We start from the raw sequence: 25401 nt of genomic DNA, 5'->3' as shown, positions 1-25401 counted from the left end.
GCGGGGTCCCGAACTGGCTGCACTAGTCCAGTGGTTGACGAGAGGCTCAGAATCTCTGCTTTTACTTGTCTTGGTCTGATACGAAAGTGTCGATTTTCAGTCTCATTGTGCTACATCAGTAGCAGCAACGCGCCTTCAGCCACCAGCTGGCTGATCTGACTGGTCCGGACCGACCTCAGGTAGACTGAATTGGTCCGGTTTGACTCCAGATTGAACCGTAGTTGCAGTTGGTGGGTCTTGGTCCGTCCCCCGGCTGAACGTAATCGATCCGGTTCGTGCCTGAACCATGCCCGTATGGTCTGACTTCCATCCGCTCCTAGGAAATCGTTTGGTCAGAACTATCCTGTTAACCTGATAATGCAAATCATGGTGTGAATCGGTACTGTGTTTTCCCTGCAACATATCATCGGCCTACATATTACCCATTTCCATTGTTCTTTTAATCTGTTAACTATATTTCTATTGGTGACTTAACTTACGTGTATCTATCTTATGGTGAGCAATTGGAATTCCGTCTCAACAGTTTTTTTTTTTTACAAGCTTTATGTTCTCAGGCATGTTGTGGCCGTTTAATGTTTTGTCAAGTGTAAACTTCTATCAAGTAGCGCTCTATCAGCAGGCTGTTTTCTGAGTGACGTTTTTGTTTCTACGATCATGCACTTCACACTTGACTTTATTTTCTCGAGCAGCATCAAGCTTTGCCCGCTGAATCACTCGCGTGAGAGCGTTCCAAACCTCGATAGCTCATTCGTCCAGGCCGCCGGGGTCACCTATCGCCAGCCCCTCTCATTGGGTGCGCCCTCGGCCTCATCACACCTGAGCCCGGCTGCGGCGCCCAGTCAGGCAGCCACCGCGGATCGGCTCGTATTTTCACCGATTCCGCCAAGGCCGGCTAGGCGGTGCTCGGAGCAGCCGGCAACGCCGGAACGCCGCCCACGCCGCCGCTGGCCTGTTGTGGAACGGCGCGTTCCGTCGTTGGAGTCCGACGCTGACGGCAGTGACGGCGGCGCCGCGGGATCGGCGGTTGCACGCGGGCCTGCCGAGTCCGGCTGGAGGGGAGGGGTGGGCGGCGGCGGACCGGCCGTCCCCAGTCAGTCGGCTGCAGGCGGGACCGTGTGAGCTGCGACTGTGACGGGTGAAGTATCGGGCGTGTTCAGTCGTCAGTGGAACGGCTCCGTGTTATGGACTGCCTGAAGCTGTGCCGTCGGCGTCAGACACGCTCCCTGGCTGACGAGCTGATGGAACACAACGAGGCTGTGCGACGCGCTGAGAAGGCTCATGAGGCTCAGGGTGAGTGAATAGGGGCGAGGCGACCCTTGTGGAACTCCTGCCCTCGCGCCGGGCCTGGAGACTCAGACGACGGTCGGGGCGGGACTCCGTCGGCGGCACCCTGCCAACTTTTCGACCCGACACGCCCAGCTGGCTACTGAGTGCTGAAAGCAGCGCCCGACTGTGTGCTGTCCCGTGTCTGATGGCCGTGAACGCCCGGGGTCGTGCTGCATTGACGGTGCTGCGCGGTGCCGGCACCCCAATGGGTGGGCGTGGCTCGAGCGCGTCCAGAGCACGAGAGTTGGCTGAGGTCTGAGGCTGCCCCAATGGACAGGCCTGTACCAGTGAGACTCAGATCATATGGGACAGTGCTGATGGCTGGTGTAGCCTTATCATGAGAAAATTATGTTTAGCGGCCACATGCTGTCAGTTAAGCTCTAACCACGGCGGAACAGCATCCCCGGCCGCACCTCCGGGCTCCGGCGGCCCTCCTATCACTTATCAGTCATATTTACTACATCTGCCGCAGCCCTCAGGCTCTCGGCGTCCCTCCCGCAGTAGCCCGCGGCTCTACCCCCGGTACTATCTGGGCTGTTGTCGGGTGTTGTCACGGACCACGCCCGATCCTGTGGGACGTGGGCGGCGGGTCATGTCGGGCGCCGCGCCAGGTCATTGTTTTAGTTGGTACCGCTCCTGATCACACCTGTGCCTTCCTCCTAGAAGGGAAGACCATGGTGTATGTACGGAGCTACCGGCCATAGCGTGCATCTGATGACGTTATGGTACCAAAGTCTGTACGGAAGTTCGGTAGCGTTTGCCGGCAGGGAGCGCCTCAGTCCGGTTTGCAGCGTCCCTTCCCCCCCCCCCCCCCCCCCTGTATCGTCATCACCTCCCTGCCCCCGGATGCGCCGGCCGGGCAGTGTCCATCACGGGCTGGTTTGTACTTTGTAGCCGACTCGCAAAGATGGAATGCTGGGCCAAACGGATTTGCGGCACTTTTATCAAAGAGTTTTACGGCCCCGAGTCCGATAACACTATGCAACAGTCATTTTGTTCCTGAGTAACGACCGATTTTTTTGAACTCATTGGGTGTCATTATAACCGAAATGGGCAATTGTTTTGATCTGAAAATGCTTTTCCGGTTTCAGAGACGATTTTCGATTTTTGGCCCCGAAATTCGGTTTTTGGCCCACCGTATCCGGTGTAATTGAGTAATCGACTCGTGGTAACTTTCATCGCCTTTCCGATGCCACAAGCTTTCGAATGATATCCGGTTTTGCATATTTGCATGTAAAAATAACGTCATAAATCTATGTTAAAGTAGGAAAATGTTGAAATTTTGTAAAAATTTGACATTTTTTTCGGTTTCATTTCAAAAGAGAGGAAAAAAACTAAAGACGCTATCCAAATTCTGAGCCCAGTTCCTTGAAGAGCATTCAATTTCCGTTCGGAAGGTACTATTTTAGTGCATTTTATCGGTTTACTGAGGCGTCCAGATTGAGTCACTGGAAAAACGGGCCCCCAGCCATTTCCATGACAATATGTGTTCAGTGCATGAAGAACCATTCTAACAAATGGAGGTACAGATCAAGATTCTGAGCGACAGGACTGCTCAAAAGTAAGTTCCTGCGTGTGACCCGAGGTCACAATGGGTCAACAATATGATCTCAGTTGACCCCTCGTTGACCCTATGGCGTTAACATACGTTATCAGGTTAATGCTATGTGATATGACCTAGGATATGTGTTTGGGTTAACTCAATCTGGACGCCACAGGAATCCGATGAAATGCACTAAAAAAGTACCTTCCGAACGGAAATTGAATGCTCTTCAAGGAACTGGGCTCAGAATTTGGATAGGGTCTTAAGTTTTTTCTCTATTGTGAAAGGAAATATAAAAAAATGTCAAATTTTTACAAAATTTCAACATTTTCTTAATTTAACATAGATTTATGACGTTATTTTTACACGCAAATATACAAAACTGGATATCATTCGAAAGCTTGTGGCATAGGAAAGGCGATGAAAGTTACCACGAGTCGATTACTCAATTACACCGGACACGGTGGGCCAAAAACCGAATTTCGGGGCCAAAAATCGAAAATCGTCTCTGAAAACCGTAAAAGCGTTTTCAGATCAAAACAAATGCCCATTTCGGTTATGATAGGACCCAATGAAGCAGAAAAAATCGGTCGCTTTCCAGGAACAGAAAATCTTTCATTTTTTGTTGCATAGTGTAATGCTTAGTGATACACTGATACGGTACGGTACGCTGAAACTAAAAGTTGTATTTCGTCTCATAGATGGCGCTAGTGACGAACGCCTGATGTTATACTGCACCGCACGGCTCTGGCTTGTCACCGCGGCGCTCAGCGCTCGGAGTGACAGGCAGAAGTATGGCTGTTTAATTGTTGCCTGTTCATGAAAATTTATGAAAATTGAGGACCTTCACTTATACAAAGGAACTGTGGAGTGTGGATACCTATATATGTGCTTTCTATGGCATTGGCCATCAACCATTAACATGAAATGGTCGTATCCGTTCTTTGAAACGCAACATTCATTACAGGGTCAGTGACGGAGTATAGACTGAAGCTGAACTGACAGGAGCTCCCTGTAGCATGTTTGTGACCTGAACTCCGTTTTCAGACGATTCTTCCGAGTTTTCGGATGATTGTTCGGACTTGGAGGAGTTGCTTCTCGAATGCGGCTCGCCTAGGAAAGGTTGTGATCAATTTATTCTTGGCACATGCCATCAATGCACGCGTCGCACTTCATGGCTTTTAAGTGGTAGCTCGGCTTCATTCACGTTTCTGTTTGGAAGGTTTATTTTTATTTATTAGCAGTTTGCTTCTTGTTGGATCGATTTTATGCTTGCTAGCATCAAACACATCATACAATTTTACCCCATTTATGCAAACACGATATGATGCCTGCAAACATAACAAACAATGATAGTGTACTCGCCATCACCATGAGACGAGGAGGATACCTGCCAGTCACCGGCCGAGCACTCGCCCGTTTCACCAGGCAAGAATACCGCTCTACTGCTGAGATGATGACGTCAGCGGCGATCGTATGCGGTGACGTCACCTCGCACAGTATGCGGCCGAGCAGGGGTGACGTCACCTAGATACGGTGACGTCATCACTGCACGATCTCCAGTCGAGCGTTACGGCGTCTGGCCGCCGGGTGACGTCATCCAGATGATCGTGAGCTGACGTCATGGACTGATGTCCGGCTCCAGGATTGGCCAGAAATATGAGGCTGTCACATCAGCCTAGTGACGTCAGGTTGACCCTTTTGCACTGACGAGCGATGCTCCGTCAGCCTCTTTTCAGATATGAGTCACTTGATTTCGATGGACGTGCTCACGCTCAGACACTTTGCACCAAAGACTATAAACAAAGCTGGTTGAACTAAAGGTCACCATGCTGGGTGATCTTTAATTCAACAGTATTGATAACTATATGACACATTCTACAATCTACATGGGCATTTGTTTTGGCTTACCCATTGAGTCGTGCCGGTGGCGGAGTGTTTTGGTATTGGCACTGGTTATCGGCTATCGCCGCCGGCTTTGCGGGCTGCGCGCTACGATACAGTGACGGTCGCTTTGCGGCTGCGCGCTGTGATGCAGTCCACATAGCTGCCTGGCCGGGGGCTGCTGACGCTCTTTAGTCTGTGATACAGTGACCTAGCTGCCCGGCTGGCTGGTGGCTGCTGAACTCAGTGATCGACGGGTGGTCTTATGCTGACGCTGTGTGTAGCCTGGCTGAACCCCGAAGCGTCGCCGCGACCGCCTGGCGGGGACTTCACGCATCTGGCGCGCTGATTGCAGGCCCTGCCGAGCTCTGCTGACCTGACCTGACCCAGCTGAGGTCACGGCGCCATGTGCCCTGCCGTGACGGCCGGCCAGCCGACCGCTCCTCCGCGCACCAAGCGGCGTCCAAGTAATGTGCTGCATGCCGGCCCTTTGGCCGAGAAGCGATGTCTGTTCGTCGGGCCGCCTGGCCTAGTCTAGATCGGTGTCTGTGTAGCTTGAAGAGTGGCCGGTGGGCTTAGTACTCACGCTGTATGGTATTTATTGATGTTCTGGCTAATTTCTGCTCTCGGCAGTTCTCCTATTTCGTTTATTTTCTCCAACCTGATGCAGATATGGTTGGATTTCATTGCTTGATTCGGTGAACATTTAATCTTTCGTTATAATGATGTTTTTTTGGTCGATATTTCTTTTATTTCTGGTATTGAAATACGTTGGTATTGGGCTCATTACGCATGCTTGAAGGCACGGAATTAGTTATTTAACCGTTTATTGGTACTACCATTCTTGTAACGTTTCTCGTCTATGCCTGTTCGTAATTCATGTTTGAACGTACTGCACCAGAAAACACTAGCACCGTATTCGTGTTTACGTTTAACCACTCGCGTTTTACTTTCTTGTTCGTCACGGGTTGGCTGGGGCGATGGCTCAGGGAAGAGTTAATATTGTTTATGCATGCTTATTGCTTTAGAGGGATTGACACGGAGGGAGGTTCAACTGATGTGCTACAGGCGACGAGAAACTCGTCTTTGACACGGGGTAGTGGGTGTTTTGACCGGAGAGGCCATGTTCGATCAAGTGGCAACGAAAATCAAATCGAACTCTACTACTGCCAGCTTTCAGTACGGGGCCATTTGGACTAAGCTACCCAGCTCCAACAGGCTTCTCTGGATCCGGCATTGGCACTGCTCGCTCGAGTCCATATACAGCATTGGCCTGCCGGTTTAAAGTTGATCGTTATGGATCCCGCGTTTGCTTCGGCTAGTCCGGCGTTTTTATCACTATCAAAGTATTTTGTTGATTTATGACTAGGGGACGTGAGCTTATAATCTTTCCTATCTGTACACTGTACAGTGTACAGTGTACTACTTTTTAGGCATGTCTTTATCTTCGTCCCAGTCGCCTTAGCTACGGGACTGCAAGCCTTCTACTCCTCTGACAAAAGCGGCAGTTCGGGACGACTGCTGAAGTGCTCAGCCTGCTGGTCGACTTCACCGAGAAATGGAACGAGGGTAGCTGAGAAGGCGCAGGACGGGCTGGTGGGAGATGTCTGGCCTTCAGTGCTGAGCCGTTAACGGCTGACGGCTACTCGCTGTCTAATGCCCACTGTCCAGCCGTCGGCAACTGGCTTGGCTCGAAGTTTTTCAGTCGTTGGTAGCAGACGCCACGGAACTGGGCACTGTTCAGCCGTCTGCGTCTGACCATGCTGGCACTTGTCCTGCCTCTGTTAGGTCCGTACCGGAGTGTGTCTGACAGTTGTCCGATTATCGGTAGCTGACAGGTCAAAGCGGCTGTCTGGCCTCTGATGGCCGCACGCTGGCACTTGTCCGGCCTCTGTTGCCGTCGCGACCCTCCGGGGAGGGGGCAGTTGGGGGCTTTATGACCGTGTCGCGATCACTGCCCCAGCCGGCAGCCGGCGCCGTGAGCCGACGCGCATGTGTGTGTTTTGATAGGACGCTGGCGGCGCGTGTGCCCGGGTAATGGGCGGCGACCAGACGCGCACCGCAGTCGTGATTGTGGCACCGCGCCGGGACAGTCCACAGCTGGTGCCGAGGAGGAAGCCTGCACAGCCACTGAGTGAATTCTCCAAGCCTGCAGCACAGTGGAGAGACCAGTGGAGACCGCTGTTGTGCGAAAATCTCGTCTGTGACTGCGAAGAGATTACCAGTGACCGTTGTAACTATAAGCAGTAAGCACGATACTGCCAGTGATCACTGACCACCTCAGCTGAGAGGTATTGTCAATTACCGTCACAACTGGCGAGATATTGGATTGTCTTACCGCCACAGCTGAGAGGTATTGCTGATGACAAGTGATTGACATTGACCCGGCGAGGTTGTACATAGACCTCACAGCTGGTGCGCTCTACAACCGTCCATCACCAACTGACATTGACCCGCCACAGGAAGACCTGCCGTTGCGTATGTGGGCTACCAATGGACGATGGCAGTGAATCATCTGCGCTAGTTCCGCCACTTCAGTGCACCGTGGATGTGACCGACAGTACTGTGGCCGACAGCGCTGTATCGCGGTGGGCTTGGCGACGGCAGCGGCGTATATCGCGACCCGGGGATCTTTGGCCGCGCTATCTGTGAGGTGGCGGACAGGCTGCAGTGTGCCCCGGTCACTGGGGCTGTGACGAGGTCACGGAGCACGTTGGTGTTTGGTGACGGATTTGTCTGGCGTGATTGCGGGGTTGCGCGTCGTCTGGTTTGCAGTGTTGGAACCATCCTCTGCATATTGCATAAGCTGTTCGGAGTCGAGGCTACCCGCCGTTGGAACTGTTGAGATGCGGTGTTGAGCTTCGTATGTTCGGTGACTGGGTCACGCACCACCTGGTGTCTGTGTGTCTGGTGCTGAGGCTTCCCGGTGCCGAGCTGCTGAACCTCCAGGGCTGGCGGCGCGGCCCCAGGCCGGCGGTCGCTGCCGCCGTCGGACCTCTGTCCACCAGCAACTGCCGGTGTCCACAGCCGGGCGAGGTTAAACGGCCGGCCTGGCGACCGCTCTGTATACTCTCACATACACACGGCTCCGTCCGCCAGTGTGTTTGTGTGTTTGACCGCACCGGACAGCGGCACTTCCTCCGGTCGGCCGGGTTGAGCCTCAGCGGGCGATGCCAGTGAAGGATGCGGCCGCGCACAGTCCGGGTGGTGCCCCGGGACGCTCCCACGCATCATGAACACCGTCCGAAGCGCAGAGGGCTGCATCTGCACTTTGAGAACTTCTACCACAGCTGGGAGCGCGGTAAGCGGAGCGGAGCGTCTGCTGTTGGCTGCTCGCGGCTGGAAGATTATGCGGCCTTCAGATTTGCTAACCAACCCGTCCGACCGGCTGTATTTGTTGATGTGCTGCTGGGGAGTCTGAGCCTCAGGAACCGGGCCTGTAAAGACGTTGACTGATCCATCAGTCCATCATCACGCTGTGCACTGTTCACGTGTTGCATTTGATGATAAGGCTTGTTTTGCTTGTCTTGAGTTTGTATTCCATTTGTTATGTTTTTTTCCTACTATTGCGTCACTCGTTCACAGGATCATCCCCGTGAACGTGATTCAGCGCTCATGTGCGACCCCTCCCCTTAGTTTGGTGTTGTGCAACTCCTCATGTCACTACCATCCGACCCGGCCGACCGCCAACTGGTCGATTGTCATTCTAGATCGGAACGCGCACCGGTTCGTAAAGGGGGGGGGGGCCTGCGGGTGCCACGCGTTATAAAACAGAACGCCTGCTCAGTGCTCAGTGGCGGCTCTAGGGCAGACGGTAACGGCGTCTGATTACCGCGGGGTGGGTTCATGATCTCTGAAAAACGCTCGTCATCATACAACCGCCCGCCGGGAACTTCGTGACACTCAAATCATTTACCGGCATCAAATGGGACGTAGTTTTCATCGCACTCAGTCATTGCAGCGGGTCGACGTGCGGGTTTTTATTAGACAGGCCCGTGTTCAGCACCACGGAGACTGGCGGCGGCTGCCGCGGTCGAGTTCACAGTCTGTGTTTGCGCTGCGCCGACAGCGCTGGTACAGCGCAGTGGCCTGCATGTGCTCGTAGTCTGTTTGTGTGGCTTCTATCAGAGGGCCGTGCAGTGTGTTTGAAGACTGTCTCGGCCGGTAGAGTGCAGAGCGCAGTGTGGCTGACAGCGCCACGGCAGTGTGGCGTGTGCAGCGGCGGGTGGCGGTGTTACTGGACTGCTGCGGGTGATTCGCAGTGCTGATCGTGCTGACACTGGCTGATCTGCCGATCATTGCTGTTGAGCCGCTGCTGTGCGTTGGTTGGGCCACCGCTGCACTGGTCGTCGCTGACTAAAACCGACACTGGTTTAGCTTCGTCTCCGCTTATTGCCGTTGATCTCCGCTGGTTGACTCACCGTCGGGCGCCGTGTCGGCAGTACCCGCGTCTCCCAGCGCCCGGTAATTGGCACGGTGACCCGGCGCGCTCGGAGGCGGGCCCGGCCGGGTAGCGTGACCGGCAGTCGACCGGCACCGAGCTCCGGCCGCCGCCCGCAGACGGAGATGGGTCTGCAGAGGTGATGGGCGCCGACCGGCCGGGTCAGGCCGCTGCCGACAGCGCCCCGCACGGCTGCGCCCGCCGCTCACCCGCCGGCCGGCCGCCGGAGACTGGCAGCAGGGAGGAGTTTGGTAGTCTGCCGGCGCCGCCCGCACCGTGCCGTGGCCTGTAGTGTTTTTGCGTCCACGTCGGGTCACACTGGTAGACTGGACCGTGATTTTGCCCTGCGAACTGCGAGTGTGGAATTCAGCGATGGGTTACGCTGTGTAGACTGGCCGACGTATCGTCCCATGGCTCAGTGTTTGTGAGCTTATACCGGGTGTTTTCGGATACACCGGACCACGTTATCGCCCTGTGAGCCAGCAGTGTGTGTTCGTGTCCGAGCCGGCACCGGGGCACGCCTGATACATTGGGCTGTCGTATCGCCCTGAGGCCCGCAGTGTCGCTCCAGTATCGGGACAGACCGACATAATGTGACCGTGATATTACGCTGTGGTTATCAGTGAACGGTCCTGCACTGGGGCAGGTCTGCCTGGAGCGCTGACGGATCGCGCCGTGCTTAGTGCTCTGGAGTCGAACCGCGTTCAATCTTGGCACTGTGTTGAGGCTGTCTGGTGTTGAAGTGACGGTGGATTATTCTTCGACAACAACTTGCTATGGTGGCATCAGGAGCGCGGCAGAGATCGGACCAGGCGTCGAGTGAGGATGCCGTGACCGCCCGCCGACGGAGTAGGTGTTGGATGGGGACTGGGGAGGGATACAGATGAGTTTCCTGGGAACTAGGGGAGGAGTTGGTAGTCGAGGAAGCGTGTGATGGGGACTGGAGTCTGCATTACTACAGCCGAAATATTTTTTTTTCGCAATTCTACAACTTTGATAGTGTATCACATAGCCATCATTACGTTGGTCGTGATTTTGCACAAGGTCGACTCTGAATGGGTGCCTGGTGGGGTTGACTTACGCCAGCGGCCGGTCGGTGGCCTAAGCACGTGAGAGCAGTCATGTGTGGCTCGCCGGCCGGTCGTTAGGGAATCCGAGCACTGGCCATGAGGACACAAACACCGTTTGGTAGACAAGTTGATCCAGCGCCTATGTGGCTGCTAACCGTCGACGCCATGCATCAGCTCTATCTTGTGCTTCAGACAACATTTACCCAAAGCTCAACGGGTAGCACATTCCTCGACGGATTACGCAGTCTCCGATTTCGCAAAACGGACATGCCTGTGGAATGCTGTGCTTTACCTTTATTGTGCACGGCAGTGTCGTGTTGTGTGTACCTACTCTCAGCTTGTATGGTTTGTTTAGTTTACAGGGGGCTGTTTATAGGAGCCTATCGCTGCGCCCCGGCTACTAGCGACGCTCTCTGCCCGTTTGCTGATGTTTGTGTTTGTGTCTGTCCTGCAGAGGCGGTGGAAAGGAGTAAATCCGTAGAGGATGTCATCGGCTTCCTGAAGAAGGGCTCCCTCCTGTGGAAGGTGAAGTCCCTCAGCAAATGGTACCGCAGGAAATACACGCTCGACTTTGAGCATCTGAAGATTAACTACGAGCCCTCACACAAGCCCGTCTGTGTGGAAAGAAACACTACCCGTGAGTACAGAGACCCGCAGGTGGGATGCAGAGACTACATCAATGCTTGGCTGCGCTTACGTTTCGATGTTTTATTTTTCCGATGTACCAATGTACGTATTGATAAACCAGACTGCTAAGACGATGCCTAAGGGGAAATATGTCATGAGGGATAAATGCGACAATGTCTCACCAATAGTAGCACCAAGTATGTAGCCCAAAAGGTAGCGCGTTCTTCTTCGCTTTGCCGTTCGCTCATTAACCTCCCTTTGTCGTTTTCTTTTCCAGTGGATATAAGCGATATCCACGATGTTAGGAAAGGATGGAAGACGGACATCTTTAACCGGATCGCGTCCAAGGTTGAGAAGCGCATCGTCAAGTTACCCAGCTCGCCTCCCCTGGTCGACGAGCGGAACTGCTTCTCCATCATCATCGGTAGGTGGCACACGCACAGCTTTTTATCGTCAGCGGCTCATCGTGTTCGACTTCTGTTTGCAAACTTTTTCTTCAATATCATGATTGGTGGAAGATATCCAGTGGAATTCGTGTTTTACACAATTTCAGATTAATCGTATTAATGTTAATTAATCTAAAAAGCAAAATTGTCCTCCCTTTGTGTTGTTTCACAGACACACGCAAAGGCAGCGCTGTATTTTCTGTTTAGCCCTCAGGCATTCCTGATACCTGCTGATCCAACGGAACTAAATGCACCGATGGTAAACTTTCACTATCGCTGTATGTATTACCAGCACCTCGTTATCTCGCTTTGCCCAGTCTACGCGTTGATAGACCCGACTTTTCACCGTTATCAATGAACCGGGTAGGAAGGCCGATAGCCCGTCGATGATTGACCATATCGTGGTCCGTTCGTGAGACCAGGACCTGCCGTCTTTATAATAGTCGAGTCCGTGTTTTGCTGTGGTGCAGCTCGCCACATAAGTTTTTTTCGCTCGCATTATTGTACCGTTGTGCTGTATCAAAATATTTGGAATGTGACAGGTCAGTCTCTTGCCTCAAGGATGCTCTTTAAAGACTCAATTTGCTAGATGGCACCAAGCCAAGAATTTCGCCACTTATAGCAGCGTGCATGACGTCATAAATTATCGGAATCCAAGGGAGAACGATGTCTTCACGTGCCGTAACTTTACGTGATGGCCTAGCTCAGTATTGGTAAACTGACGTGGGCGCATGTGTCGTAATTTGTGGCGTTCGCTACGTGCAGGAATCATGAGGGTGCGCTGCGGCGAGATATTCGGACGAGCGGGCGGCCCGCAGTCCCTGGGTCAATGCTCCCGTCTGCCTCCACATAGGTCGGCATCCCCACCATGCACTGGGCCGCGCGACTACGACCCCTGTGTCGACTGAAAATTGCGCTGACGGAAGACGCTTCATTGCCGTAATTAGTTAATTGAAACTGATGGAGTGCGAACGCCAGTATTTCAGTTTAAGTGGAATCGAATGACAGTTTTCGGAAGAGTATTTGGAACTTTATTCGGCTAGCAGGTCATAAAATTGCCTTATTGCTGGTGTTCTCACGAGGTTCTGCAATTCCGTACCGTCTTCGGGAAATACTTCAGTTCCGATATGTAACGTTTACTATGCAATGAATCATTCACGTCATAGCTTTGAGTGCATTATAATAATAATAATAATAATAATAACGGTTTATTTCATACCGAAATCGGTACATATACACAATACATATCACCACAACACTTCAACAAACACAAAGACACAGGAAGCGAATGTAAAATGCGTGTTTCCCTATATCCGGTACACAAACCGATCTGGAGCTTCAGCATTCTCCCTTCTACGCACAATTTGTTCGATCCGGGCAACAAAGACATTATGAAGCTCAGAAGGCGAGATAGCGGACAAATCCAAGTCATTGAGCTCATACTGCTGACGCAGTCGCAAGTGCTGCTGCGCTGCCAGACCCACCTGGCCAGCTGGACTATCCAACACGGCAGCAATCAGAGCATTGGGAGAGAGTGAAAGACGGCGCCAGAACAGAATCTGTCTATACGCTATTTGCATTTGACATGTTAACATTGTAAGATCATGACATAGTTCATGATTACGGGCCCATCTGGGAACCTTAAGAAGTCGCTTCATGCAGTTATGATACGCAATGCTAAGCTCGCGAGCTGCTCTCTGATCTCGGTACATGGTCCAGAGCTCACATCCATAGAGGCTGGCGAGGTGTGCTTTAAAGAGCTTCGTTAAAACATTTCTTTTTGCGAAGCCAACAGTTGCTAACAACATGTTCACATTGTTATACAGAGCACGTTTGGCCCTACGCATGTCATCGAGATCACGCAAGTCCTCTCGTATTACATGGCCCAGGTACTTAAAACATGGCACCCATTTAAGTCGTAGTCCTGAGAGTACTACCTGAGGTGGTCTCGAACTGGTAAGATGTGATACTGAGTAAGGTCTTTTGGGCAGAAATTGCATACACACCGATTTATCTGGATTGAATTCCATATCCAGCAGTTGCGCTTGTCTTTCACATTCACTCACGAGTGTCTGTAAACCCACCCTGGTGGGAGCCAACAGCACAATGTCATCTGCATAGGCCAGAACATTAGTGGAACACATGCCTATGCAACAGCCGACACTCATTCTACGCAAGTCACACAGCAAAGAGTCAATGTACACATTAAACAAAAGCGGAGACAGAATACCGCCTTGCCTCACCCCATTCGCTGCGCTGAAACTGTCAGATACATGACCATCCCACCTTACAGACAAGGTCTGGGAGCGATACCAGTGAAGAAGCAGCTTTAGATACGGTGCGGGCACACCACGCTCGGCTAAGATACTAAATAACTTTGAATGTGAGACTCTGTCAAACGCTTTCCGTGCATCTAGGAAGCACGCATAAACTGGACTCCCCCGTGTGTTAAAATACTCTATGACCTCTTTTAGAACGAAAGTAGCATGGGTAGTGGAGTGACCTTCTTTGAATCCGAATTGCGCGTCAGTGGTGCGCAAATATGGCGCTAATCTCTCTAGAAGGATCAGTTCAAGGACCTTAGAGACACTTGTTGAGAGGGCAATAGCCCTATAGTTGGACGTGTGGTCCAGAGCACCTCCTTTGTTTTTGACTAATGGCACAAGAAGGGAGTGTGTGACGCTATCCGGTAGGTAGCAGTGACTCAAGATGCTACGAAAGATTAACACAAATGCGTAGAGAACATCATCCTCTAATGGAAGCAAGTGCTCTGGAGTGATACCGTCAGAGCCTGGAGATTTCCCACTTCGGAGCTTAGCGACAGCAGTCCTGACTTCGTCAAGCGTGACGGCAGGTATGCCATCCACTTCCAAACGGGTGAGCTGGAGCATTGTAGGCTGTCTGTAATTATTTCGCTGTGCACTTGTGTCGCCGTTACCCTGCAAGAAGTTCCCCTTAGTTCAGGCTGCGTGTCCCTAATGCTGCCATTTCAATATATCCACATCGATATGTATTTGAATCGCCGTCATCCTGTAAATGTATACGAGTAAGAGTATGCGTCCCATCGTTGAATGTTCCTATATCTCTGTTATCCTCTCAATATGTGCGTTCACCATTTAATCAGCATCCCCAGTTCTGTCATCTGCTGTGTCCGTATCGCCGTTACTATACATGCCGATGCCCATTGTCTCTGACGTGGTGCCGTGTCTCTTCGTTGAATCTCTGACGCAGGAGTTCGCTCCCGGCACGCCGGTGGAGGTAGGAAATATTCCGCACCTCACCGCCAGTATCGCTGCTCGTTTCCCCAGTCTTGTGGCTCGATGCTCTAGTATGCCCCCTCGATACACACAGTCTGACAGCTTGATATCTCCAGCTTGCACCAGTAGTAATTGTCCCGCCATAGAGCGCTATATGGCTAATGCATTCACTCAGATTCAAGCTCTTTTTGCGTCACGAGACCCCCCCCCCCCCGCTATTTGAGCTTTAGTAGTATTTCCATAGCCGCTTGGTTCTTATCCATGGTTAGCTGATTGGCGGTACGTCCTACATCCGCTCTGCCTGGCATGCGTGATTATGCACCCGCACACGAACACGAGCCACGGCTGCGGCCACAGACACAGCTGCAGCAATGCGACAGGTTACGAATACCCACCTGCCGTGGTTCCACGCCCTCCCCACAGGCACCCGCACACGTGATAGATACGAGTATGTAATGTAACATTATACAGTCGTGCAACAGGACCAGTTGATACGCGACACAGTGTATTCTAGCTGGTACAGAGCGATACTCAGTGCAGCGTGTTCTGATGTGTGGGAAAAGTTCACGACACACGGTACATTGTGCCCCAGCTGGTGGTAGAAACACACGGCATAATGTGCCCCGGACCAACGCAGTAGTTCGATGGCATCGCCTACATCACCGCGCCGCCCGAACTATTCGTCTATAAACCTGGATTAGCGGCACTCTGTGTTCACTCTGTATGACGGAGTTATTTTCGCCTGGCGTTCGGTTGCGTGCTAGCGGCAGCGAAGCCGAACACCCTGTCGTGATGGTTTCCGTGCCGTGACTCCGCCCGTGAGCCGTACACGCTCGTGAGCCGTACACACTCGTGAGTTGTAACTGTTCGTGGCTGGCCGTGAGTGGGGGCTCCATTGGGAGGGTAGGGCGGTTATCGGAGCAGTGACGGTATGCCGAGCCGAGCCGTCCGCTCCCGTGAGAGTCGCTGCGAGCTGGGCAGATTGGCATCCCCGCTATCGGCCGGCGACCCCACGGTATACCACGTGACGAGTTCTTAGGACCGCTCCTCTGAAACACTTTCCTAACTGACCTGTCGATCGCTGATGCCTCACTACGCCGACCTCTTGGAGAGGTGGCTGTTTCAGACACTGATCTGACCCCGACCACCCACGGGCTGCAGTCCCTTGTCGTCTGCCCGACCCTACCAAAGACACACCTTTGGCAATTTTATCTCACCTGCCCTGCTACAACGATACCTGTCACCCGTCGCTCCTGTCTCTCACTTCCCTCTTGTGGCTCGTCACTTCCACTGGTCACTGAGACTCAGAGGGGTGTGTCGCTGTCGCCAGTGCCGCACCGCTGGGGCAGACTGCGGCCCAGGGAGGGCTGGACCGGTCCCGGTGAGTGAGTGACTCCGATCCAGGCGTGACCCGACCCTGACCTGACCTTAACCTACTCTGACCCGACCCTGACCTGACCTTAACCTACTCTGACCCGACCCTGACCTGACACGGGGCCCGGCCGTTGGGTGGTTAGTGCCACAGAGTCAGAAGTTTGGGAGTCAGCGCGTCGCACCCGTCACTCACACTCACGGCCTCCCTTACACGGAAAAGCGGCAGACTGGACTTGTTTGGTTTGCTTGTTATAGTTTCGTATGTTTGAGTGTTTTCTTTCCCGCGTAACTCGCTACCATTTTCTCGTGTGAATAACACCTATTTTGTTGTGTGTGTATCTTCCCTAAATCGACTCCGAGTGATAATTAGAATAACGAGAATACCTTAGTGCCCATATGACACATAAAGTCCGAGTGTGCTAGAACCTCCATCGTTATAAAGCTGTTGATTTTTCATGAAAGTTCCCATTCCCGCATCCTTCGTTCAATGTCGATAGAGTGGGGAAAAGGGATGAGCACCAAGGCTTGCATTACGATGAGCGCTTACGTCATGCACCGTTTTCCGTGGCCCAAGCACCTGTTAAATACATTCGGTAAACACCACGTTGAATATTTCTGAGACATTAAAGGTTAGCATGCATGTCGCCAGGTTTTATACTGTGTAGCGTTAAAAGTTCCAGCTTGTTAATCGAAAGCGTATGCGTCATTTCAAGTTGGAACTGCTTCAATACCTGCAGACTCTTTGCTGATTTTCAGTCTCATGACTTCTGAGTGGGCTGTCAGTGGCTCCGATATTATTTCATCCTACCACTGCGATATGGACCCAGCATTCTCTGTACTCTCGGACTGACCTCATCTCTTTTCCATCGTCCCACCACCCCACCATACCACCTCTGCTGTTCGTGACCCCTGGACGTTTTCTCGCTGCGGCAGGCATCAACAAGAGCTCTCTGGACCTGGTGGCTCCGGATGAGCACGTGTGTGACATGTGGGTGCGGGGTCTCCAGCACCTGGTGGCCGTGGTACGCAGCCTGGAGCAGGAGAAAAACTACGACCGGTAAGAGCTGGCGCTGAGGGGCACGGGAAAAAGAAGATGGGGTCAGGGCGATGATGGAATGACGTGAGCGGGTGGGACGGCGTATGATTTAGAAAAGAATGGATGGTGTCAGTCCAGAATCAGAGTCTGGTACGGTGTTTGATGTTATAACGGCAGCACATTCCGTGTCGATTGAAGACCCACTTTGACGGCCATATACGTCATGGGACTCGCCATTCTGACGTGGGAAGAGACGACACTGTGACTCAAATATTGTAATGCCGTATTTTTAGTCCTTCTTGCTATGTTAGTGCGTTCAAGGTCGAAGGAACTAAACAAAGCCGCTTGTTTTTCCAATGCTTTCTTGCTCCCCAATGCCTAAGCTACATGTCCTTCGAATTCGCTCGCTATCCTCAGATCCCTGGCACGGCTCTGTCCTATCCTCACTGCGACTATGTTTGTGTGCGTGTGCAGGGGACTAACTCCAGTGTGCGTTGAGCCCCTGACTGAGCGTTGCCCTCGCTCCTTTTGTCACTGAGACTATGCAGGATCTGAGTGGATCTGCGTTCCGGTCAATAAGGGACGCCCGCAGGTAACGGTTCTGTAGAGGAGCAGCTGTGTAGATCAGTCAGCACCACCACGTAATTTATAGTCTAACGCCAGTCGTTAGATTATATATTCCGTGGCATTACTTTCGTATATAACTGTTTTCGTTGCATTATTGATTATTATCCACCAGGGGCGCGGGAACTACTTTCCGACTGGGGGGGCACACCATAATAGAGATCAACCTAGGGTACCCCCAAATCTAGTTTTCTCACCGGTTTAAGGCCACTTATTTTTCACCCCTCGGCTTTTTCGACAGAAAAAGAAAACATTTGCAAAAAAGTGTGGTATTCCGTCTCAAAGCTGTGGGGGCACCGCCCCCACGGCCCCAGAGTTGGGGGGGCAAGCTGCCCCCACTGCCCCCCGGCTCCCGCGCCTGTGTTATCCACAATAATTTGGTCTCTCATGAAAATCGCCTACGCGTTCGCCTCTGAAGTATGAAATGCGCCTTAGACACATTTATACCTTAGATACAGGGTGAGCCAAAAAAAGTGTGTCACTTTTGAGCAGTTATTTCTCGAAAGTGGTAAAAGATACGAAAAAGAAACTTTCACAACTTAAAGAAAATCGTTTGACAAATTATATGATACCAATTTTATGGAAAAGTTTCAATCGAACTGACGTTGTCATCATCATTTCAAAAAACGGGATCTGTGCGTCTCTTTATTTGCGCATGTGCTCGAAGTGGGCACCGCTAAGCCGAAGACCATCCGGAAACGCGCTCCAGAAGCTGACGCTCACCCTCTCCGCGGTGGCTGCTGTCACTTCACGCACGTATTGATCGACGCTGACACGCAGCTCCTCCAGGCTACCGGGCTTGTTGCGATAGACGCTGTCCTTGCAGGCTCCCCAAAACCAGTGGTCCAGCGGGTTAAGGTCAGGACTGTGAGGACTGAGGAGCCCATTGCTTTTCGCTTCCCTTGGAGATCACGCGGTAACCGAAGAGCTCTTGGAGCAGCTGCAGTGTCTCTCGGGCCGTGTGTGGTGGCGCTACATCTTGCATGAACAAATCTTGTAGCGTGATCACCAAGGGAAGCGAAAAGCAGTGGGCTCCTCACAGTCCTGACCTCAAGCCGCTGGACTACTGGTTTTGGGGAGCCTGCAAGGACAGCGACAGCGTTTACCACAACAAGCCCGGTAGCCTGGAGGAGTTGCGTCTCAGCGTCGAGCAGTACGTGCGTGTTGTGCCAGCAGCCACCGTGGAGAGGGTGGGCGCCAGTTTCCTGGAGCGTGTTCAGATGTGCCTTGAGCGTTGAGGTGCCAACTTCGAGCACATGCGCAAACATTAAAGACGCACATATCCCATTTTTGAAATGGCGATGGCAACATCAGTTCAACTTAATTTTTTTATAAAATGGGTATCATATAATTTGTCAAACGATTTTCTTTAAGTTGTGAAAGTTTCTTTTTGGTATCTCTTACCACTTTCGAGAAATAGCTGCTGAAAAGTGACACACTTTTTTTGGCCCACCCTGTACCGCCATCTCTATTGGTGACTTCGCTGGTTTACATTCTAGCCAACAATCTTGGCAGTATCACTTGTTGAATTTCTATCCTTAGTGTATTTGCCGTATTTGCAGTTATAATAGAGGTATCGAGAAGTGCAGCAAATACATTAGTAGTTGCACCAGCAGACCGAGTAGATCAATACTGGGCTACCTTTCCACTGTTCCTCAGCTGAGCTGGCGTGTGTTGGCTATCATAAACGACCTTACGTTCTCAGAGCCATAGTTTGATAGCAATAAACCTTATCTGGCGTTCGACCTTTCCTTGTCACCCGATAAATATGCTACTCTAGATAACTCTAGTGTTCAGTGTTTGCGTATGCAAATCAAGTGTGAGTCGATCGACGTTTCATAGATAGTGACCATACCTGTGCTGAACCTTACCACTGTGCCTGATACTGCCCTTATGTCTTATACATTCAGATATGGTGCCATATACCGGACCTTTTTTACTAATCGTAGGTTACGTCTGCGTGCGGCCGGGCTCTTTATTGGCCTCTGACCTAAACCTCTGTTACCTAAGGTGTCTAATCCATGTGTGACCTCCGGGGCTCGTCTTCAGGGGCTTTAATAACAGCACGTGGCGTCCTCCCTCCCATGTGACCTTAACTGCGAGGCCCCTGAATGACCTCTGACCCCTGTTTGCGCCAGCTGGCTAAAGCGGCAGTTCCAGTCGGCGGACAAAGACAACAATGGCGTGCTGGATTTCGACGAGTGTGTCGACCTCATCAAGCAGCTCAACATACAGCTAGACAAGCAGACCGCCAAGAAACTCTTCCAGGTAACCACCACGGGGCGATTTCTTAGTATGTAGAGTAATTGACAGTGTTAGCGAATATGCGCAGTTTAGTTGTTACGTCTGCCCTCTTGTTTCTACATTGACTACATTGACTATTGACTTCGGGTGACTGCGTCGCACTCTATCCGTGTGTTTTGTGCATGTTTTCCGAATGTACTACCTAAGATTGTGCAGCGACTGTGTGCCTTATTTATCATGGGCCTCTAGAGCGGCTTCAAATCTTATTCGTCTTGCCCAATTCCAAAGGGTTGGTACCTGCTACGCCATAGAACACTTCTTAAAAACAAATTATCTCTGCCTATTTGCCCTGTTTGAACTGAGCGTAAAGTTTTCGCCAACGTACATACCACGCCAATACGAGCGTGCATACTGCGTGACTTAAAATGCAAACAGTTCTCTGCCGCTGTCGAGGAAAATGGTCGCACTGCGGCTACCTTTCCCGCGTGTGTTGAATGGAATGTTTCGTCGCCAAAACCTTGATTTCACTCGATTAACTCAACCTCACGCCTCACGGCACATTCCTGAATGCTGCATTATTTTTTCTTCAGTCTGTGCTGCTGAATTTTGATGTTCTGTGCTGTACTGTAATACTGTCAATCTTATTATCGCCTTTTTCTATCTGCCCATTTCTCTCACTACTTGTTAATAATTCCTTTTCTGGCCCTTCGATCGGCATTCTCCTGAGCTGACGTGTTGTTCTCCCCTGCTACCCCAGTCGATGTGACTTAGATAGCACATCTCCTGTCTTCCCTCCCGGCCGACTGACACCCTATCCTGTCGCCTGACGCCCTGTCCTCCCTGCCTATTTGACCCGCCACCCTGCGCTCCCCAGGCTGCTGACACGGACAAGCGGACCAAGGGCGACCAGCCGGCTCTTGACGAAAGGGAGTTCGTCACCTTCTACCACAGCCTGCTCAAGAGGCCAGACCTGGAGGCCATCTTCCAAAGGCGAGTCAACTGAAATCTGAAATCTGTCCCCTTTCCCCATATTGGCTGACCTGCGGTGACCCAGGAGCTAAGCTAGACTGGTGTGCAATTCAGCACCGTGTTTGAGCGGACTGACAGATATTTCCCGTGGAACGGATAATTCCACGGAATATTTTATTTCTACCTGTGAGAGGGCTGCACCAGCGTATCTTATTCATCATACGGTTTCGAAGTACCGCCCAGGTGTCTGTTTTTACTCGTCCAATTCAAATGTCGTGATCTCTGCGAGGCATTCTTACGCTTTTCTGTCACTGAACTATTAACAATCTGCGTTATGCAGGTACTCGAACGGCGAGCTGCTGATGACCTCTGAGGAGCTGGCCGACTTTTTGCGCGGCGAGCAAAAGATGAACGTCACCAGCGACTTCTGCCGCGAGATGATCGAGACGTACGAGCCGTCCGAGTCCAAGCTGGCCGGCCTGCTGTCTCATGACGGTGCGTTCTGGGTGATTCCGCTCCCCTAACGGCGGCTGTAAGGTTGTTGTTGTTGTTGGCGTTCCGGCCGTCGGGCCCGGTGGGCCCACATGGGGGGCCTGGGAGGGCCCCAGCCCCCCTCGGGGGCGACACTTGCGACGTCCGCGCAGGGAGGGCAGCAGGCCCCCAGACGGGTTCCGGCGGGCTCAGACGCCGGGTAGGGCCGGAGAAACCAGCACCCCGCCAGAGTCGTGTCCCTAACGATAAATCTCTGCGCACACATGTGCGCCTCTGTGGTGTCAGCGTCACTGCACAGATGTTTAGTGTCTACTCTCCCCCGGGCTGGCTGGTGTATGTTATTATGAATCGTAGTGCGCGTAATATGAATAGTAACACGTATGTTGAGATCGGGCGCAAAATGACCTTAGTAGTCGGCGCGCCCTAAAGCCCCAATTTTTATACAAACGTATGTTGAGATTTACCGTCTGATTTTCGCTGTTGCTCCTGGGCAACTTATTTATTGATTGCCCCGTCCGGGGAGCTCGGTAGTCTGAGTTGATTGAGTGTTTTCAGTTTTACGTTTGCTACAGCCTGCTTTTCTACTCTGAATTATCGACTGAGCTTGTCGTATTTTCTCTTCGCCAGGTTTCCAGATGTTCATGAGCTCCAAGCAGGTGCACATCTTCAACCCTGAGCACAGTATGGTGTACCAGGACATGGAGCAGCCGATGACACACTACTTCATCGCCTCGTCGCACAACACGTTAGTAATGATAGTTAGTCTGCCCGGGCTGTGATTGTGAGAGAGTCAGAGGCGCCACGATGGGATGACAGCCTTGTTTTGCCAAGAGATCTACATGACAGACCGCACTGGTATTTACCTCAACAATGCTGGCGAAAAACATCTTTTTTTGCCGCGTTGGGTTTGTTCGATGAGCGCACTCGGTCACCATCGCTCAATTTCTAATCGTCCGTCTGTCCGTATCTCTCGACAGATACCTGCTGGGTAATCAGTTGACGGGAATGTCCAGTGTCGAGGCGTACATCATCGCGCTACAGAAGGGCTGCCGCTGTGTGGAGCGTGAGTACCTCAACGAGTGGCGATCGGTGGCCTGATTCTGATCGGAGGGCGAGGGATTCGCACACATTGTTGGTCTGCTGTATGGGAGGAGGGAGGACGGTCCTCGTCAACGGGCTCAGTAGGGGAGAATGGTCGCCCATCGTCCACAGGTATTTGATACCAGGTCGATCCTGTCGTCTATTGACCCCAGCCTATTCTCTAGTCGTCTATAAAACCCCAGCCCCGTCAGTCGTCTATTAACCCCAGCCCCTCCCATATTCTGCTGACTCCGCCCCCCTCTTTCACCCTCAGTGGACTGCTGGGACGGCGATGATGGCGAGCCGGTCATCTACCACGGCTACACGCTCACCTCCAAAATACGCTTCTGCGACGTCATCAGTGACGCCATCAAGCCGTACGCGTTCCAGTACTCGGAATACCCGCTGATTCTGAGCATCGAGAACCACTGCTCGGTACACCAGCAGGCACGCATGGCTCACCACCTGAAGAGCATTCTGGGCGGTAGGTGGTGCTGCCGGCAGCACGGGCGGTCACACGGAGCAAGGGAGTGGCTCCTTGAGCAGGGGACTCGCGACAATTTCATGTGTGCAGCAGCATTTGACTTGGGCTTCCAGCTGTCCTGAGGAGATATTTGTGTTTCTGCTTAGATAGTCGCACGTGCATTGGCTTTGCTTGGCTAACTATCGAATATGTCCAAGCAACGTGTCACCACCATGTTATGAACGTTTTTACATACTGATGTTTTTGTTGTTCGTGGTTTTGACGAAGTTTTCGACTTTCCGTCTGTTCGGTAGATATGCTGTTTGTCACACCGGTGGACGAGTCGTTGGGGAAGATGCCCTCGCCAAAACACTTCCATAAGAAGATCCTGCTCAAGGCCAAGAAGCTGCCGTCAGACAAGGAGAAGCAGGGTCTGCAGGCGCTGACACAGAAGGTTGGTGACTCACTCCGTCAGGCATCTGGGAGTGTGCGAGGGACGCGGAGGGTACTGGGCATTGAGGGGCATGAGAGGGACGTTACCCAAAGTGGAGCTGGGGTAGAGACCCTGAACTCTTACCTCTCACGACACACCCAGAAACTCGTCGCTGACATTGTATGCCCCTTGTCGATATGCTCTGTCCCTGTGGCTTTCTACATCTATCCCTGTTTTCGCCATTTCTGGATATCGCTGACTTACTCTTCTGTTCACCAGGTAGGCGCGATGATGGACGGAAAGAAGTCGCCGCGGCCGTCGACCGAGTGTGACGAGTCGTGTACGGTCGACGAGTCAGAGTCGGACAACAGCGAGCCGGAGACAGAGTCAGCGCCCGAGGAGCTTACTGCGAAGGTACGTACGCTGGGGCACCGGTTCATAAAGGGCTGGGGGCTTCAGCAGTTCTGTATCAGAAAATGTTAGATGGTTCTACCGGCACTTTTATACTATTGCCCGCTTTAATGGCTCTCTTTGTCTGTGCAATTTCGGTCTCGAGCTCTTTCCTCATTTTCCTCTGTATTTTCTATCTCATTATGATCTTATCCCCTTCTTGCCGCCCTACTTCTCCCCTTCTCCCTTCTCTTCCCTCTTCCCCGCTGTCCCTTTCTTTCTATTTCTTACTATCTGTCCTCTGCTCGTCGGTAACCAGCTATTCGTGCTATTGACTATTCCTTCGTGATCTGTCTTCAACAGTTTCATCCATGTTCCCATGCTTTTCAGTGCACATTTCACGGCCACTTTATTGTGGTACACCTGCCTTCGGTCCTCAGGACGTACATGGTCGTATCTCTTATTTGAATCTTTCATAGACGTTCTATTCTGCACGCAGCAATGACCGTTGTATTATTCTGTTTGATATATCACTCTGGTACGGGAGCAGGCTCTCGTGATGGTGCTGTTTTGTTGGTGGAGGCTATGGTAGATGGGGACAGTATATTGAATGCCGGCGACGCGTTCCTAAACCTCAGCAAACGGAGGACGAGGTGGTGGTATTTTCAACTTATTATCTTGGCGACTGTTGCGTCACTAGCGGTCCGACGTTTTTGCTCATATGTACGAGGTGTGACCAAAAAGAAACGAGACTGTGTCCGCTGAGGACACGGTTCAGCATCTACACACCGATTACGTATACCATAGTGATGCGGAGCATTTCAGCATCATATGAGCGAAGTTTCAATTTTTCTGGCCCATTGTCATTCTTTCCACGGTCGTTTCTCTAAGCCCTTGCAGTATCCCATGTCACAATATGGGTTCTGAACAGACGGGACAAAAATCAAGTTCTCAGTGAAACTGGGGAAAACGGCTACAGAAACACTTCCGATGTCAAATTATGTGTATGGAGACGAAGCAATGTCTCCTGCACGAGTGTTCGAGTGGCACAAAAGTTTCGCGAGTGAACGAGATGATGTGGAGGATGATCCGAAGCCATGACGTCTCACAACATCCAGAAATGAAGAAAAGATCCACGAGCCTGATGCAAAACGATCGCAGATGGACAGGAAGGATGCTGGCTGAGGGGCTATGAATGGGAACAGAGTCGGTGAGTACCATCCTGACGGTGGATCTGGGCACGAGGAAGATTTACGTGAAGAGGTTGCCCAAAGTGTTCTCCAATGATCAAAAGGCTCGCTGTGTGAACGTGTCCCGGAAGTCTTGGAGCAGCTGGAGGGCAGCCCACAGTGGAACCCAGAGTGAAACATCACCCGTACTCGCCAGATCTAACACTATGTGACTTCTGGCTGTTCCTGAACACCAAGAGTGTCCTCAAGGGATCACTTTTTGAAGAGATTGAGGACATGCAAGAGCACATGACACGGGGCACTGCAGGGGGGTTAGAGGCACACCTGTGTAAGGAAGGACAATGGGCCAGAAAAATTGAAACTTCGCTCATATGATGTTGAAATGTTCCGCATCACTATGGTATACGTAATCGGTGTGTAGATGCTGAGGCGTGTCCCCAGCGGACACAGTCTCGTTTCTTTTTGGTCACACCTCGTATGCTTACGTGATAACCATATAGTAGGCAATGTGA

General features: G+C 51.9%; 1 protein-coding gene across 49 annotated transcripts in view; it reads left to right on the top strand.

Moving 5' to 3' along the window:
• Window positions 1-25401, top strand: part of LOC122393517 (1-phosphatidylinositol 4,5-bisphosphate phosphodiesterase delta-4-like) — a 43745-nt gene that overhangs the window by 5232 nt on the left and 13112 nt on the right. For 15 of the 49 annotated variants that reach the window (XM_043389649.1, XM_043389620.1, XM_043389646.1 and 12 more), the window contains 11 exons: window positions 10719-10901; window positions 11169-11315; window positions 16902-17025; window positions 19767-19896; window positions 20747-20862; window positions 21182-21336; window positions 21961-22078; window positions 22311-22396; window positions 22688-22897; window positions 23191-23330; window positions 23589-23723. In XM_043389649.1, coding sequence (XP_043245584.1) covers window positions 10719-10901; window positions 11169-11315; window positions 16902-17025; window positions 19767-19896; window positions 20747-20862; window positions 21182-21336; window positions 21961-22078; window positions 22311-22396; window positions 22688-22897; window positions 23191-23330; window positions 23589-23723 — 1544 coding nt within the window. Of the gene's footprint in view, window positions 1-864; window positions 1291-5108; window positions 5221-7427; window positions 8055-8762; window positions 10044-10718; window positions 10902-11168; window positions 11316-14568; window positions 14596-16901; window positions 17026-19766; window positions 19897-20746; window positions 20863-21181; window positions 21337-21960; window positions 22079-22310; window positions 22397-22687; window positions 22898-23190; window positions 23331-23588; window positions 23724-25401 lie in introns of those variants that run through there. The other 34 variants (XM_043389655.1, XM_043389626.1, XM_043389653.1 and 31 more) reach the window with 12 other exon arrangements.

This window comes from Amphibalanus amphitrite, unplaced genomic scaffold, assembly GCF_019059575.1.
Source record: "Amphibalanus amphitrite isolate SeventyFive unplaced genomic scaffold, NRLGWU_Aamphi_draft 000539F_arrow, whole genome shotgun sequence".
Taxonomy (NCBI): domain Eukaryota; kingdom Metazoa; phylum Arthropoda; class Thecostraca; order Balanomorpha; family Balanidae; genus Amphibalanus; species Amphibalanus amphitrite.
Note: the sequence above shows the minus strand (reverse complement) of the source record. Positions and strands in the feature narration are given on the sequence as shown.